This window comes from Mytilus galloprovincialis, chromosome 14 (assembly GCF_965363235.1).
Source record: "Mytilus galloprovincialis chromosome 14, xbMytGall1.hap1.1, whole genome shotgun sequence".
NCBI classification, from domain to species: domain Eukaryota; kingdom Metazoa; phylum Mollusca; class Bivalvia; order Mytilida; family Mytilidae; genus Mytilus; species Mytilus galloprovincialis.
Genome location: NC_134851.1, coordinates 58302484 through 58318653, shown reverse-complemented (window position 1 = coordinate 58318653; position 16170 = coordinate 58302484). Strand labels below are relative to the sequence as shown.

The window sequence follows — 16170 nt, the reverse complement described above, 5'->3', positions numbered from 1 at the left end:
ACAGTTAAATTTTCGTTGGGGTTTTAATTTCGTGGATAATTCTTATCCACGAAATAAACGAAATTAAATCCCCCACGAAAATTTGAGCTTTTACAGTATATAGCTGTTCAATAATAGAAAATCGATTAAGCGAAAACGAATCCTGGTTACAAAATACAAACAGAGGGAAACATATCATCTGATTTTAGTCAGTAATAGCTTATTATTTTTTTAACTATCAAAAGCAAAAGGAATTTTGTAACAGTAAAATATCCGAAATCAAACAAGGAGTAAGGCAAATAGGGTACTCTCAACTTTCTTTTAATCATCAACTGTATATGCATTGTTTCCTTGTGAATTATTATAAAATAATGATCGCAAAAGCCATATTAAGCTTTCAAACAGATGATATAACAACCATCGTTATGTTTGTCAAACAGGATATGTTGCAAGTCAGTGTTTCTGTTGTTACCATTGTTAGAAAAGATAAATCCAGGTTGTTACAAAGAAAAGACAGGATAATTTGTTACGTTTGGAGGACGTGTTTTTCAACAGACTGTCGGAATTCTAATTGGAACCAATTGTACCCCTCTCCTTGTCGAAGTGTTTCTTTATTATTATGAGGCTGATCTCATACAGGAACTTCTTAGGGAGAAAGATAAAAAGTTGGCAATATCTTTCAAATTTACGTTTAGCTTTATAGATGATGTTCTTTCACTGAATAGTTCAAAGTTTGATGACTATGTTGAACGAATTTATCCCATCGAACTAGAGATAAAGGATACTACAGATACAGCTAAGCCTGCCTCATACCTTGACTTATATCTAGACATTGACCATGAGAGTCGGTTGAAAGCAAAACTTCACAATAAATAAAGGCAACAGTAGTATACCGCTGTTCAAAACTCATAAATCTATGGACAAAAAACAAAATCGGGGTAACAAACTATAACCGAGGGAAACGCATTAAATATAAGAGGAGAACAACGACATAACACTAAAATGTAACACACATAGACAAAATCCCACGAGAATAACAAATATAACATATATATATATAACATCAAAACCAAATACATGAATTTGGGATAGACAAGTACCGTGACACGTCTTATCGCAATGTGAATTTACATTCAAAAATAAGAGAAAACAAACGACACAACGTTATAATGTAATACACACAGAAACGAACTATAATATAACAATGGCCATATTCCTGACTTGGTACAGGGCATTTGTAAAGGGAAAAAATGGTGGGTTGAACCTGGTTTTGTGGCATGCCAAACCTCGCACTTTTATGGCCATGTGAAATATAACATCACAATAACAGAGATGATTTTAGCTTCCCAATTGTGAACTTTCCATTTCTATGTAGCAACATTGAAACAGCGCCTAAATACGGAGTATATAATTCTCAATTCTGATAATATATTCCCAGGCTTGTATTTCCTTTCATGATTTCCTTGGTAGAGGTTTGTTATTCACAAGAAAGCTATCAAACCAAGAGTTCCAAATGGTGAAGTTGAAATCATCCCTTCGTAAATTTTACGGACGCCATTACAAGTTAATTGCCCGTTATAGATTAACCGTTTCACAAATGATATCGATTATGTTCCTTCTACAATACCCTTCCCTTTTCACGAATGCGACCTACCGAATTAGACTTTTTATCGGATTTGAAATAACATAATCAACACGTAGAGTGCCACATGTGGAGCAGGATTTGTTTACCCTTACTGAGGTCACCTAGTTTTTTGGTAGGGTTCGTGTTTTTTAGTATGATTTTCTATTTTGTGTCTTCTGTACTTTTATTTGTCTTTTTATTTTTCACCATGGCGTTGTCAGTTTATTTTCTATCTATAAGTTTGATTCTCCCTCTTATTTCTTTTGTCTCTCTTTCATCCAACGTACCAACGAAAAAATTGATCATTCCCAACATAGCTGTTGAAGGTCGTAAGTATACATTACCTATATAGCTGCATAAATCTGACTTTATAAGTTTCGTCAGAGACGCTCAGATCAAAATAGTTATACAGCCAAACAAGTACAAAGTTGAGGAACATTAAGGACTAAACATTCTAAAAAGGTGTGCCAGATACAGCTATGGAAATATATCAAGTTTCCTCCTGTCGGTGTCGATTTTATTAAGAACATAAAATATATCTAAATGTAAACACTGTCAAATTCTATGTAAACGCTTACATGAACAATAATGAATCAATATGACACAAACAAGTTAATTCTATATGTGTTGAAACATTTGATTTTGCCATTTGATTAGGGACTTTCCTTTTTAAATTTTCCTCCGAATTCAGAATTTAATTTTAAATAAATGTTCCGTTTCGAATGTTACTGTTCTGTTTTATTTGTATTTTATTGAGTAACCATGGTAACCATATCTAAATATATATTAATATTTTTCAAACTGTTTGTTTGGATCATATTGAAGAAATGTTAAACATAATCTAAAAAATAAACACTGTTTAGTCTGTTTTCAATATATAACCTAAAAACCCAATTTATATCAAAATTTATTAGTAATTCAAACAATAAAGTGCGTGTAAAATCTTGCCAAATTTAGAAATATAGATTTTATATGTCTGTATTTTTAATTACTGTTACAATGTATGTCAATATTGAATAACGAGGTTTCTCTCAAATTTTGTTAATACTATGGAATAGTCTTTGACAATCATACTCGCGTTGTGCGTCCAAATACAATATCAAACTTGTTTCAAATTATTACAAAAATATACACAAACTGGTAGTTTAACATAATTTTTAATAGTTAGTATGTGCACTTCTTGATTAAAAGGTCTACAAATGAATGATATTTAATGCCTATCATATAAACATGTATACACATGCATAGTAGTTTGATACGAACAATGTTATATTATTTTGATAATTTTTTTATAATTCGAATATTGGTGTCTTTGTTTAGATATCTATTTCCATGAAAAACATGAGATAATTCGATTTTACTTTCTGTTTACATTAGTTTAAGGAAATTAGGTGTGGCTTAAAATAGACTTTCAACTTGAACAATTTAAAAACTAAAGATAGAACTTACATTTGAATGAATTGACTAACTTACTAAATATAGCTCAAATAAAGTTCGTATCTCCCATTTTCCATTTTGCTTTCGGTTATGTAAGTATAAACAACATTTGTTATTACCGTTTGTTAAACAACAGTATAATGCTTACATGAACAATGATGGATCAATATGACACAAACAAGTTAATTCTATATGTGTTGAAGCATTTGATTTTGCTATTTGATTAGGGACTTTCTTTTTTAAATTTTCCTCCGAATTCAGTATTTTTGTGATTTTAATTTTAAATAAATGTTCCGTTTCGAATGTTACTGTTCTGTTTTATTTGTATTTTATTGAGTAACCATGGTAACCATATCTAAATATATATTAATATTTTTCAAACTGTCTATTTGGATCATATTGAAGAAATGTTAAACATAATCTAAAAATAAACACTGTTTTCAATATATAACCTAAAAACCCAATTTATATCAAAATTTATTAGTAATTCAAACAATAAAGTGCGTGTAAAATCTTGCCAAATTTAGAAATATAGATTTTATATGTCTGTATTTTTAATTACTGTTACAATGTATGTCAATATTGAATAACGAGGTTTCTCTCAAATTTTGTTAATACTATGGAATAGTCTTTGACAATCATTCTCGCGTTGTGCGTCCAAATACAATATCAAACTTGTTTCAAATTATTACAAAAATATACACAAACTGGTAGTTTAACATAATTTTTAATAGTTAGTATGTGCACTTCTTGATTAAAAGGTCTACAAATGAATGATATTTAATGCCTATCATATAAACATGTATACACATGCATAGTAGTTTGATACGAACAATGTTATATTATTTTGATAATTTTTTTATAATTCGAATATTGGTGTCTTTGTTTAGATATCTATTTCCATGAAAAACATGAGATAATTCGATTTTACTTTCTGTTTACATTAGTTTTAGGAAATTAGGTGTGGCTTAAAATAGACTTTCAACTTGAACAATTTAAAAACTAAAGATAGAACTTACATTTGAATGAATTGACTAACTTACTAAATATAGCTCAAATAAAGTTCGTATCTCCCATTTTCCATTTTGCTTTCGGTTATGTAAGTATAAACAACATTTGTTATTACCGTTTGTTAAACAACAGTATAATGCTTACATGAACAATGATGGATCAATATGACACAAACAAGTTAATTCTATATGTGTTGAAGCATTTGATTTTGCTATTTGATTAGGGACTTTCTTTTTTAAATTTTCCTCCGAATTCAGTATTTTTGTGATTTTAATTTTAAATAAATGTTCCGTTTCGAATGTTACTGTTCTGTTTTATTTGTATTTTATTGAGTAACCATGGTAACCATATCTAAATATATATTAATATTTTTCAAACTGTCTGTTTGGATCATATTGAAGAAATGTTAAACATAATCTAAAAATAAACACTGTTTTCAATATATAACCTAAAAACCCAATTTATATCAAAATTTATTAGTAATTCAAACAATAAAGTGCGTGTAAAATTTTGCCAAATTTAGAAATATAGATTTTATATGTCTGTATTTTTAATTACTGTTACAATGTATGTCAATATTGAATAACGAGGTTTCTCTCAAATTTTGTTAATACTATGGAATAGTCTTTGACAATCATACTCGCGTTGTGCGTCTCAAATACAATATCAAACTTGTTTCAAATTATTACAAAAATATACACAAACTGGTAGTTTCACATAATTTTTAATAGTTAGTATGTGCACTTCTCGATTAAAAGGTCTACAAATGAATGATATTTAATGCCTATCATATAAACATGTATACACATGCATAGTAGTTTGATACGAACAATGTTATATTATTTTGATAATTTTTTTTATAATTCGAATATTGGTGTCTTTGTTTAGATATCTATTTCCATGAAAAACATGAGATAATTCGATTTTACTTTCTGTTTACATTAGTTTAAGGAAATTAGGTGTGGCTTAAAATAGACTTTCAACTTGAACAGTTTAAAAACTAAATATAGAACTTACATTTGAATGAATTGACTAACTTGCTAAATATAGCTCAAATAAAGTTCGTATCTCCCATTTTCCATTTTGCTTTCGGTTATGTAAGTATAAACAACATTTGTTATTACCGTTTGTTAAACAACAGTATAATAATAATAATAATAATAATAATAATAATAATAATAATAATAATAATAATAATAATAATAATAATAATAATAATAATAATAATAATAATAATATAATAATAATAATAATAATAATAATAATAATAATAATAATAATAATAATAATAATAATAATAAAAATAATATAATTGATCAATAATAATGATATAATCATATCTACAGATAGAACGTGTATTAACCTTCGTTCAACGATTAATATTAGTCTTAGTATTTTTGAAAACCGCCTTACATTCTTTTGATGTGCTTGACTAAAGTCAGGAGCCTGTAATGTAGATTACCCTTGGTTCTTGCTGCCATTTTTTTGTCGGATATTGCTCTGTATAAAAAAGGGCTATCACGTAATCTTTTATCGTTTAAATTCTTTCAGGCTTTTCATATCGGGACCTCCTTTTATGATAGTGAACCACAAGGTTACATACAATAAATGAAAAAGTTTGGGTTGATTTTAGAGGTATTTTATTTCAATTCGTAGGTATTAATGACCAATAGGAGCCTTGAACAATCGTATATTTTGTTTCTGAACAATACATTGTGAATAAGTGGCTTAAATAGATTGTGGTAGTAAACCGTTTTGGAAATACGGGCCAAAAAAGAGACCAAATCAGGGATTTTGTGATATCCAGACAATAACTTGAGTATAAACTTATGAATCTCTTTGAAACTGTACAATGCAGACAAAAGTTAGGTTGGGAAAGATGTTGAAGATTATGACCCCATCCATTGAAAAAAGGGACAAAGATCAATTCTTTAATAAAACTTTGTATAAATTGTGTATTTCTTGACCCGTTTTAAGTGAGTTATTTTTATAATTCTTGAAATCTTAAGGTCGTTTGATACGCAGAATTTATCATTGAATGTAGATTTTTAATTAGTCCCCATCTTTGAATTAGTCGATATTGACACAAACCATGTCATGTCTATAGGTCAATATGGTCTAAAATAAGACTTTGAAATGTCAGAAAAAAATATAGTTCTTGGTGTTCTTCGAAAAGCTAACTTTTTAATCATATCAAAAGTTACAGCTGTATCAAGCTTTGATATAGTGTTTATATTTGCCCTAATTGTTCAGTGTTCAAACAAAAGGAAAGTATATTAAAATCCTTCAAAAATGCAAATAAAAATGCTTGTAGTTTTAGTCCATTACAGTAAAAGATCGAAAACAAAGTATTGTGTTTCTGCTTTGGTTTTGAACTTGAAAACAATATCTCTTTTATCTGATCCATCATTTATTTTCGTTTCAGGATCAGGTTTTTCCAGTAATTATATAGCCAGTAATGGTTGATAGAGGCACTGTTGTAGATGTTGACAATGAACTAGAGGCGTTTGACGTCCAGTCAATTAAGTTCTTAGTGAAGAACTTTATTCACCATGTCAAATTGAAGAAGTGTTTATCTTTGCTTGATGTTTTCACAGCACTAGAAGTAGTCAAGCATATAACTGAAAATAACTGGAAAGAGTTTCTTTCAGAATGTCTACTCATGATTGGCAAACGCAATATTATACATATCTTAGGACTCAATTCATCTGACATTGAAGAAAGAATTCAGCGAAAGGAAGGTTTTCTTATACCTTTTAGGTAAGTTCAAGGAAAATAGTCAAATAAATTCTACGTTGTTTATGTTAAATTCTTAACTCACTATAATTTTGATGTTGAAAGATTACCGATGAATTGTTATTCTGTGAAGTGTTTCGAACATAAATCTTTTGCTATTTTGTAATATCTATTAATTGATCACCATACATATCAATTGTTTTCAAGAACTTCTAGAATTTAAAGCACAAAATAAAATGTGTGTTGACGTGAATTTCTATTATAGAACTGCATTGTATAATATAGCTGAAGACCTTGATTCCACAGAAATTGAAAAACTTAAACAAGAAGCTATAAACATGGTACCAAATATCATTCCTGCACTGCGAAAAGTTACATCAATGTATGATTTTCTAGACATACTAGAAAAACGGTTGCTGATTTCTCACCATAGCAGCGACATATTTCTAGTTATGCTTGAACGTATTAATCGTTCAGATCTAGGAATATTTATTAGAGACTTCTCAGGTAAGTCATTATCTTTCATTTAATAATAATAAAATAATCCAGGCACTTTAAATCATATTTCCTTCTCGTAGATTGTATGATGACATCAAGATACTGAACTTGAAAACATGTAAAAGATGAAGCCCATCAAAAAGAGTATATCAACAATTGGAACAATTCGAAAATTCTATCATCAACCTTACTTGGTACAACATGTACAAGCAATTTCCGAAGAAAACGAAAGCTGAAACCTGGTTTATTGCTTTATGTAGCTACAACTGCAACTTGCATTAAAATTGCTTAAAGTTCTGTAATTTGATAACATAAGATTAGGAATTCATCATACTTAATCTCACATTACCGCTGATATCCCGTTCAATAGATGCACAATACCTAGAAATCGAATACACACATACAGTCATCTTTTGACAGCAAATATTTTTTATTAGAAAATATAATTATCTATCAGATCAAGCTTGAATAACACATCTTTGTTTAATATGTTGAATTACTTTGTCATGTTCTGCTCGAATTTTTATGCGAAGATAATTAATAGAAAAAAAAAAGGTATATGCTAGACCTCGTTTCGTCTACAAGAGGCTCTATTTATAGATATTAAACGCAATATAGAAAGTATAAAACACAGGGATGTTTTCCTGAGTTCTGGAAAGGTTAGTAAGTTCTGATCATGATTATGATCATCAGCTGCTTCTAAAGGCCTCCTGTTCAACGCACAACCCTTCTTGTTTTGTGTTATAAAGGCAAATATGGATAATATATGTTAATACATGTATGTTCATATGATCTCAGATTTATGATTTTAAGATGAAAATATATGATCTTAGTGAGATACTTAAAAAAATGTGGCTTCTATTCCAATTTCGCTTTTATTTCAGGAGGCTTTTATCATATGACCAGACCATATAGCGGTAAGTTATTTATGAGGTATTTAACTTATATGCGGAAAATAATAAGTTCTGGTATTAGTTACAGACATATTGGATAACATATGCGCAGAAAATACAAACTGAAAACGAAGAGAGGACTTGGAAACGCAATACAGAATGCCTGAATTACTTGCATATGAATCAATTTAATTATTTGAGAAAGACGGGTACATGTCATTTCTAGAAAATAAATATCTTGGAGATATAAAATAATTGATTTGATAGTTTAGAAGTTGAGAAACTAGAACTCTCAACTATATGGTGATGACCAATAACTCATCCTCATTACCTAGTCAGAGTAGATTTTGAGCTAATTGAAATTATCATACAAATAATTGAAATATATCAACGAATTCATTGCAGTATCGACATTATTTGGGATTTATATTTACATTTTTATACGAATTCATATATTAGATAATGAAAACGCGAGATCTATCTGCGTATTCCATTATGCAGAAACAAACTCCGAAAGCGTGTAAGTATCACGGTAAATCTGTTTCTGACATGATCAACATATTTGCATTTTGTTTTATTAAATCCTTCAACTATTCAGTGCATCTTCTCTAAAACATGAAAAGATGAAAGTAAAGGCACACTTCAAAATCAAAGGTCAAGGTCATATTCTAAATTTTGATTTTGGCTTATTCCCATATTTTTGGAAAAAATTAACAAGATATTGAGTACATATATTTATTAAATTGTCAATTGCGACATGTCGTAACTCATTCATTTTGCTTTAAATTTCGCTTCTGCTAGTTTTTGCCCCTAATATATTGAGAATTAATCATTATTTGGTATAACTCATTAACAATACACATCAAAGACCTAAGGTCTTTTGCATAAGATTTGCGGTACTTGGTTTATGACCTAAAAATAGAGGTCACGGTCAAATACACATTTGGCGATCCAGATTTTGATCTTTGCTTTAAATGCACATATATACATATATATATATATATATATATACATCAATTGTTTTATATTATACTCATGTATACAAGTCACATTACCTGAAGATCTGTGAAAGCAGTGAAAGTACTAGTAAATAGTTATCAAATGTACCAGAATTATAATTTAGTACGCCAGACGCGCGTTTCGTCTACATACATGTAAGACTCATCAGTGACGCTCATATCAAAATATTTAAAAAGCCAAACAAGTACAAAGTTGAAGAGCATTGAGGTTCCAAAATTCCAAAAAGTTGTGCAAAATACGGCTAAGGTAATTTATGCCTGGGATAAGAAACTCCTTAATTTTTAGAAAAATTCAAAGTTTTGTAAACAGGGAATTTGTAAAAATGACCACATTATTGATATTCATGTCAACGCCGAAGTGTTGACTACTGGGGTGGTAATACCCTCGGAGACGAAACGTCCACCAGCAATGGCATCGACCCAGTAGTGTTAATAGTTATCAAAGGTACCTAGATTATAATTTAGTACGCCAGAAGTAATGATTTGAAACCGTCATTATCTTTCTGACATTTTAAACTGCATTGTAATATTTTAACATCAACATATATTCATAGGGGCGAAAAGACCTTTAATCTCTGAAAAATTGGTTTTAAATTCTCTTATTAGTGCTTATTCATTTCCAGGTATGTGTGTAATAATTAATAACAAAACCTTTTCTAAAGAATCTAAGCTACTACCGAGGCGTGGAACAGAATTCGACGAAGGTATTTATACATCTTGAGTGCTTTAATCGTTGCTGTTATTTATACATTCATTGTTCTACGTTTACTATTTAGGTTTATTTTTCGCAAAACAAATATACGGGTGTTAGTAACTACGTCATTTGGTCTTTTGTAGAGAGTTGTTCCATTGGCAATCATAATGTATCTTCTTTTGTATATAATGTTGATTCGTTTATTACTCTTAATAAAAAATCATTATGTGATAAATAGTAACTTAGTAAACTTTTTCTTCTTTTGGCTTCTTGTTCGATTTATAAGTATATGTGTCATATTGAATTCAGTAGTCAAGATGTACGGTTGATATAATATTGTTTAAGCTTACTCGAGAAATAAGTCAGTATCGTTCATGTTAGATTATCCACCGATGGTTATTTTAGATGTGTCGTCAGCACTCTTTGCTAACATGCAATGATCAATATTGGTGAAGGAGATATCCTTTATAAAATAAAACTATGAGATTTGGTGTGTTTGTCAATTAGATTGCTTTCCACTGTAAGACCACGTGCCAGAGTTTCGCTGCCATGTGGTTACTTTCAAAAAGACAATAAGATTAATAAAAGAAAGGCGGAATATGTCAAAAAGACAACAATCCGACTAATCTATTCTTAGTTAACATTGTTGAAAATAATAATAATACTAAATAAAAGAAATTATTGTTTTGTTTTGTTACATTTCAGAAAGGCTCTCTCAAACCTTTACCAAACTCAAATTTAAGACATGTATATACAGAGACCTTTCTGCTGAGGAGATTGTTGAAAAAATAACGGAGTTAGCCGAAGTTGATCATTCAAAGTATGGTGCATGCGTTGTATGTATTCTTTCACATGGCAATGAAACGGCAGTGTTGGGGAGTTATGGTCATTCTGTTGGGATCAACCATCTGACGTCACTACTTTCACCAAGAAATTGCCAATCACTAACAGGAAAACCAAAACTGTTATTCATTCAAGCTTGTCGAGGAATCAGAGATCAAACAATTCAAAACAATAATAAAGGGCAAATAGGTAAGTTAAACTAGAAACGATCCTTGTAAACTTATCAATCTTTTTAATAAACTAATTCTCAAAGTTACCAATTCAACAATGTCATTAGATCTTTGAATATTTTTTAATGGTATTATTATTGATGTTGTTATCAGGAAATTGAAAGCAATATAGAATTTATTGTTGTATACATATTTACTTTAATGGATCTACAATCTGTCGATTTCTTTTTTTCGGCATTGCACAAGATCATGTTTTTCTCTGACTGTTTTGGCGTCTTTACAATAAATCCATTGGACCTTGGATGTAAACTGGTAGATAATTTAGTCTTACATGCATGATTTTTTTTTATAAGTTGTTATTGTCTTTGAATCAACTGTCAGTACCTGCGAGTTCTCTCGGATCTGTTATTTCTATGTTGGAATGTACAAGTACCTGGGAACGTGCACTCTATGTTTTTGTTGGATGTGTTTGTATAAGAATCCATCTGATAAGTTAAGCACATTGCAACTATTTTTTATAATTTTGTGTCATTTGGTCATTTGTGGAAAGTTCTCATTTTGGTAATCATACAACATCTTCTTTTTATAAGTACTATTAAAAAATAATTTTAATCGGAGGGCACATTTGGTCTGTTGTTCAGATCAGAAGTTCCTGTTTTTGTACTATCAAACTTCCGAGAACCAGAACGCTTTGATATGCAATTAAAGATATGGTGATACAGGTATGGTGATTTTTTTAATACAAGTAAGGATAAGGTATAGTTTTGACATGAAATAACTGCCATTTTTTTTTTTAAACTAAAGACAAAGTAACCATTGATGACGAATCTAACATAGAAATCAACGGGACTATGCACTAGCGTTTTATACCTATTAGGTAAAACACTTTTTCGATTACCATATACGCAAACACCTTAAATAGTCTGAATATCAAAATGTATAAATGTATATGAGATAAAACAATCTTGAATAAAACAGATACAAGTTTTGAAACCTAATAATAAAACTCATAGATACCAGAATTGCAATTTTTGGTAGCTAAATGGGCTCTTCGTATACAAATGACAAATCAGTGACGCTCGAAATAAAAAGTTTAAAAGACAAAATAGGGTACGAAGATAGAAAATATTGAAGACAAGCATTTCCAAAAGGTTTTATCTATTGTAATTCTTCAACAATTACAGTCCTTAGTCTTCTATGGTGTGAATTTTGTCAATAGGTATTTTTTTCTTGTTTAGCAATAGCGTTGTCTGTTAATTTTCGAAATACCAGTTTGAATGTCCATCTCTTATCTTTTGCCCCTTTTTTAAAAAAGATGATGTTTCAAAAACTTCAGAAGAAGAGCAACATGACATAGGTGACACCAACAGTGATATACAGTATATACCTCCTCCGTCAGATCCACCTCTTGGAGAACCACGTGAATTAGGTGACATCAACAGTGATATCCAGTATCTACCTCCCCCACCAGACACAGCTCTGAGAGGACCACATGACATAGCTGACATCAACGGTGATATCCAATGTCTACCTCCTCAACCAGATCCACCACTGGGAGAACCACATAGTCTTCAAGGAGAATTCGACTTCCTGTTGGGATATGCGACAACACCTGGCTATGTATCATACAGAGACTGTAAACAAGGAACCGTTTATGTTAGAACTCTGACAGAAGAGTTGATGGCGTATTCTGATAGGTAAGTGATAGTCAGACAAGAAAATGGTTAACTTAGCTATAAACTAAATTCAATCCACTATTTTCTTTATATGAAAAGAATGCCTGTACCAAATCAGGAGTATGACAGTAGTTATATATTTATCATGTTTATTCATATGATGGGTTTCGAGCTTTCAGTTTTGAATTTTTCTATTATATAAAAAAGAAGATGTGGTATTATTGCCAATGAGACAACTATCCACAAAAGACTAAAATCACACAAACATTAACAACTATAGGTAACCGTACGGCCTTTAACAATGAGCAAAGCCCATACCGCACAGTCAGTTATAAAAGACCCCGATAAGACAATGTAAAACAATTCAAACGAGAAAACTAACGGCCTTATTTATGTAAAAAAAAAAAATGAACGAAAAACAAATATGTAACATATAAACAACCGACAACCACTGAATTACAGGCTCCTGACTTGGGACAGGCACATACATAAATAATGTAGCGGGGTTAAACATGTTACTGGGATCCCAACCCCCCTTACCTGGAACAGTGGTATAACAGTACAAAATAAGAACGAACTATAAAAATCAGTTGAAAAGTACTTATACATCCCAACACAAAAAGACACAATGAACAAATCTGAGAGTACTCGCAGTTATCTGACAGCTAGTTCAAAGCCACTAACAACTAATTAAAAAATCATGCATCTAAGACTAAACAATCAATCTGTACACATCCAACGTCCAATGGATATAGTGTAAAGACGTCATAAACAGCCAGAGAAAAACATGACCTTGTGCAATGCCAAGTTACAGGTATCGACAGATTGTAGATCCATGAATATGTATATGTATATAACATACTAGTAATATTTAGCTTTTAAGCTACTGATAACAAAATCAATATTTATACCAATAAAAACAATATTCAATGATCTTATGACAGTGTTGAATAGGTAACCTTTTAGAATAAGTTTATTTAAAGGAGCGACAAGTTTACTTGGATCATTTCTAAATTTCCGGTCACGGTTAACAACATTTCCGTAAAAACGAGGATGTGCTATCCCGTTTGAAATAAGTTTTCTACAGGTACAACCAAACTTCAAAACCAAATCTTTCTATCTATGGAAAAATTTAGTTAAGGTTTTAAGTAATTTATGGTAACGATATCCCTGGTTTAATAATTTACCAGTAATACAAAGGTTACGTTCGTTAAAATCAAAAACGTCACAACAGACACGGGCAGTTAGTTCAGTATCTTTTTTAGTTTACTTTAAGCACAAATACGTCATAATCAATCACAGTTGCTGTAATTGTAGTATTGCAAGTTATTTATAGTCCATAAAACAAAGCAAAAAAAGTATCAACATAGACATCGATTACCAAGGTAAATTTGAAAGGGTGAGTGACCGTAAAACCTTACAAAAATCGAACGTTATACCTGATTCAAACAAATGAAACGAATTGAAGACCACTGTCATCAGTCATTATTTTAACTTGGTACAGGCAGTAATTGATTGTTTGAAGGAGATAGTGGATTAAGGCTAGTAATTTATCTAGCCATACCTACTATTTGTATGAAAAAAAATGTTGTGTACATTTCCGTTTTATTGACAAAATAGAGTGAGTAGCACAAATAGACATAGTTGATCAATATGACAAAAAATATTTTCTAGTGACCCGATGCGGGTTTTGTCTGTAAAAGTCTCTATGAGAAACACATGAGAAACAATACTTATATAAAGAAACAAAAAAAAAACCAAAGCAGTATTGAAAATCGAAATCAAACTGGCATATTGAAGGTTAATACGAAAAACACAAAGAAGACTAACAGCAGCATACGTCAATACCTGAATGTCCTATGAAATATTAGGTAAAAGTAACAGAAGTTTACCGCAGTTCAATAGTGATGAATCGAAAAAGCGAAATCAAGTCTTAGTCGCAAGGCAAAATGGAAGTATCATGTCAAAAAATTTAACGACACGGACTGTGAGAACTCAACAAGATGAAAACAAAATTTGGAAATACCCATACAGTTTTCACTAATTATGTGCTTTCTTTTAAAATTCATTCAAATTATAAATGTTGATAAATGTAAAACACCATTTACAAATAAAATATGCGGAGTACATTGAACATTCGCCTGAGAACCTGTCTTGTGCTACTTCTGTATTGTGTAAAATTGAGAATGGAAATGTTGATTATGTTACTGCGACAACAACCCGACCATAGAGCAGCCAGCAGTACATATTTTACTTTTCTGTATTTCAGATTAGATTTGCTGAGTATCTTGACCATAGTGACCAACAAGTTGTCTGATATGAATATTGATGGTGGAGCTGGAAAGGTACACAAACAATGTCCGATGCCACAATTTAGTCTCACCAAGAAACTGTATTTCTTTCCGGAAAATTTTGTATAAAGAAAAAAAAAATTGTTTGTCATAATCTTGTATCAGTACTTAAACTCTTTCAATCCTTTGTGATTGGATTTTACTTATTTATCGAATAATTTAAAAAGCAATTAATGAGGTTGTTTAATTTGATATATGCATTTTTTTGCTTTTTCGTTACACATGTTACATTTGTTTGGTTTTTTTTTTGGTAACTAAGATTATATGTTGACTGCTGTATCCCTATTTTTATATTGTTGCCTAATATATCTGTTTATTTTGTTCAATTTGTTCAATCATCGTTATCAATAAATGGAATTTGATGCGACTGTCATACAAGTGACAGGTGAAGCTTAACTGTGAAATCTGGTTCTACCCACCTTTTTTACATAACAAAATGCCTGTACCAAGTTAGTTTTGTTTAAGGTTCGTAAGACTTCAATCTTAATTATCTAAGATGTCAGACATTTTATAATGAAACGTTTGTTGTCTTCATCAACAGTACAATGATAGTGACTAGCCGCAACGAAATAAAGAACAATGCAGATATTGGCGGTTAACACTAATAATTCAATTAGTCAATGAACTGTATTGTGAACTAAGATAACATTTCAAAGTTTTTCTAGAATGTAGATTATGGTATTATATCTGACATCAAGTGACCACAAATATTCAGAAACATGTTTTTTTTAAGTGTATCCATAATTGCGACGCATTGTTTATAGCTTCGTGCCGTTTGCTTGAGGTTGACAACCTTGTCAAGAGAGCAATAATTTATTCATTCGATAAGAAGGAAGAATAGTTTCAACCAGTAGAAATCACTGTACTATACGAACATATATGAAACTACCTTGTTATAAAACAACTGCTGACAACATTAAATATCGATAATCGAAGTTAAATCATCACCTATCCTCCATGTTAAAAATCTGAAGAGGACAATCAACTTATCTGTAATTGTCCAATCAGAGGCGAGGGTAAAGTACCGCTAATTGAACTAGATCTATATTGTGTCTGTTAGAATGTATGCATGTTGTAAACAGAGCCCCATGTGGAGCAGGATATCTTAACCTTCCTGGACACACGAGATCTCCACCGGTTTTTCTTGGGGTCGGTGTTCTTCTATCGTACATTCTTTCCATGTCTTCATTTGGACAATGGTTGTTTTATTTCGTTGGACACTTAAATTCGTGGATAAAG

General features: G+C 30.7%; 1 protein-coding gene across 2 annotated transcripts; it reads left to right on the top strand.

Annotated features, from left to right (window-relative positions):
* Positions 1–6481: 6481 nt before the first annotated feature.
* Positions 6482–15123, top strand: LOC143058617 (caspase-6-like). Of its 2 annotated transcripts, none has more exons than XM_076232095.1 (7): positions 6482–6811; positions 7053–7294; positions 8170–8202; positions 9821–9901; positions 10597–10923; positions 12241–12601; positions 14850–15123. In XM_076232095.1, the coding sequence occupies exons 1-7, from the start codon at positions 6510–6512 to the stop codon at positions 14998–15000; spliced, it is 1497 nt and encodes a 498-aa protein (XP_076088210.1). In that variant the 5' UTR covers positions 6482–6509; the 3' UTR covers positions 15001–15123. The 2 variants fall into 2 exon arrangements, with proteins under 2 accessions (XP_076088210.1, XP_076088209.1); XM_076232094.1 differs by having other exon boundaries at positions 12220–12601.
* The last annotated feature ends 1047 nt before the right edge of the window (positions 15124–16170 follow it).

What these genes read in the sequence shown, in the direction of transcription:
- LOC143058617 (XM_076232094.1), top strand. Translation starts at nt 6,510, where the DNA reads ATGGTTGATAGAGGCACTGTTGTAGATGTTGACAATGAACTAGAGGCG. An exon ending in GGTTTTCTTATACCTTTTAG is followed by an intron (nt 6,812 to 7,052) that starts GTAAGTTCAAGG and finishes TTTCTATTATAG; the next exon opens with AACTGCATTGTATAATATAG. An exon ending in TATGACCAGACCATATAGCG is followed by an intron (nt 8,203 to 9,820) that starts GTAAGTTATTTA and finishes ATTCATTTCCAG; the next exon opens with GTATGTGTGTAATAATTAAT.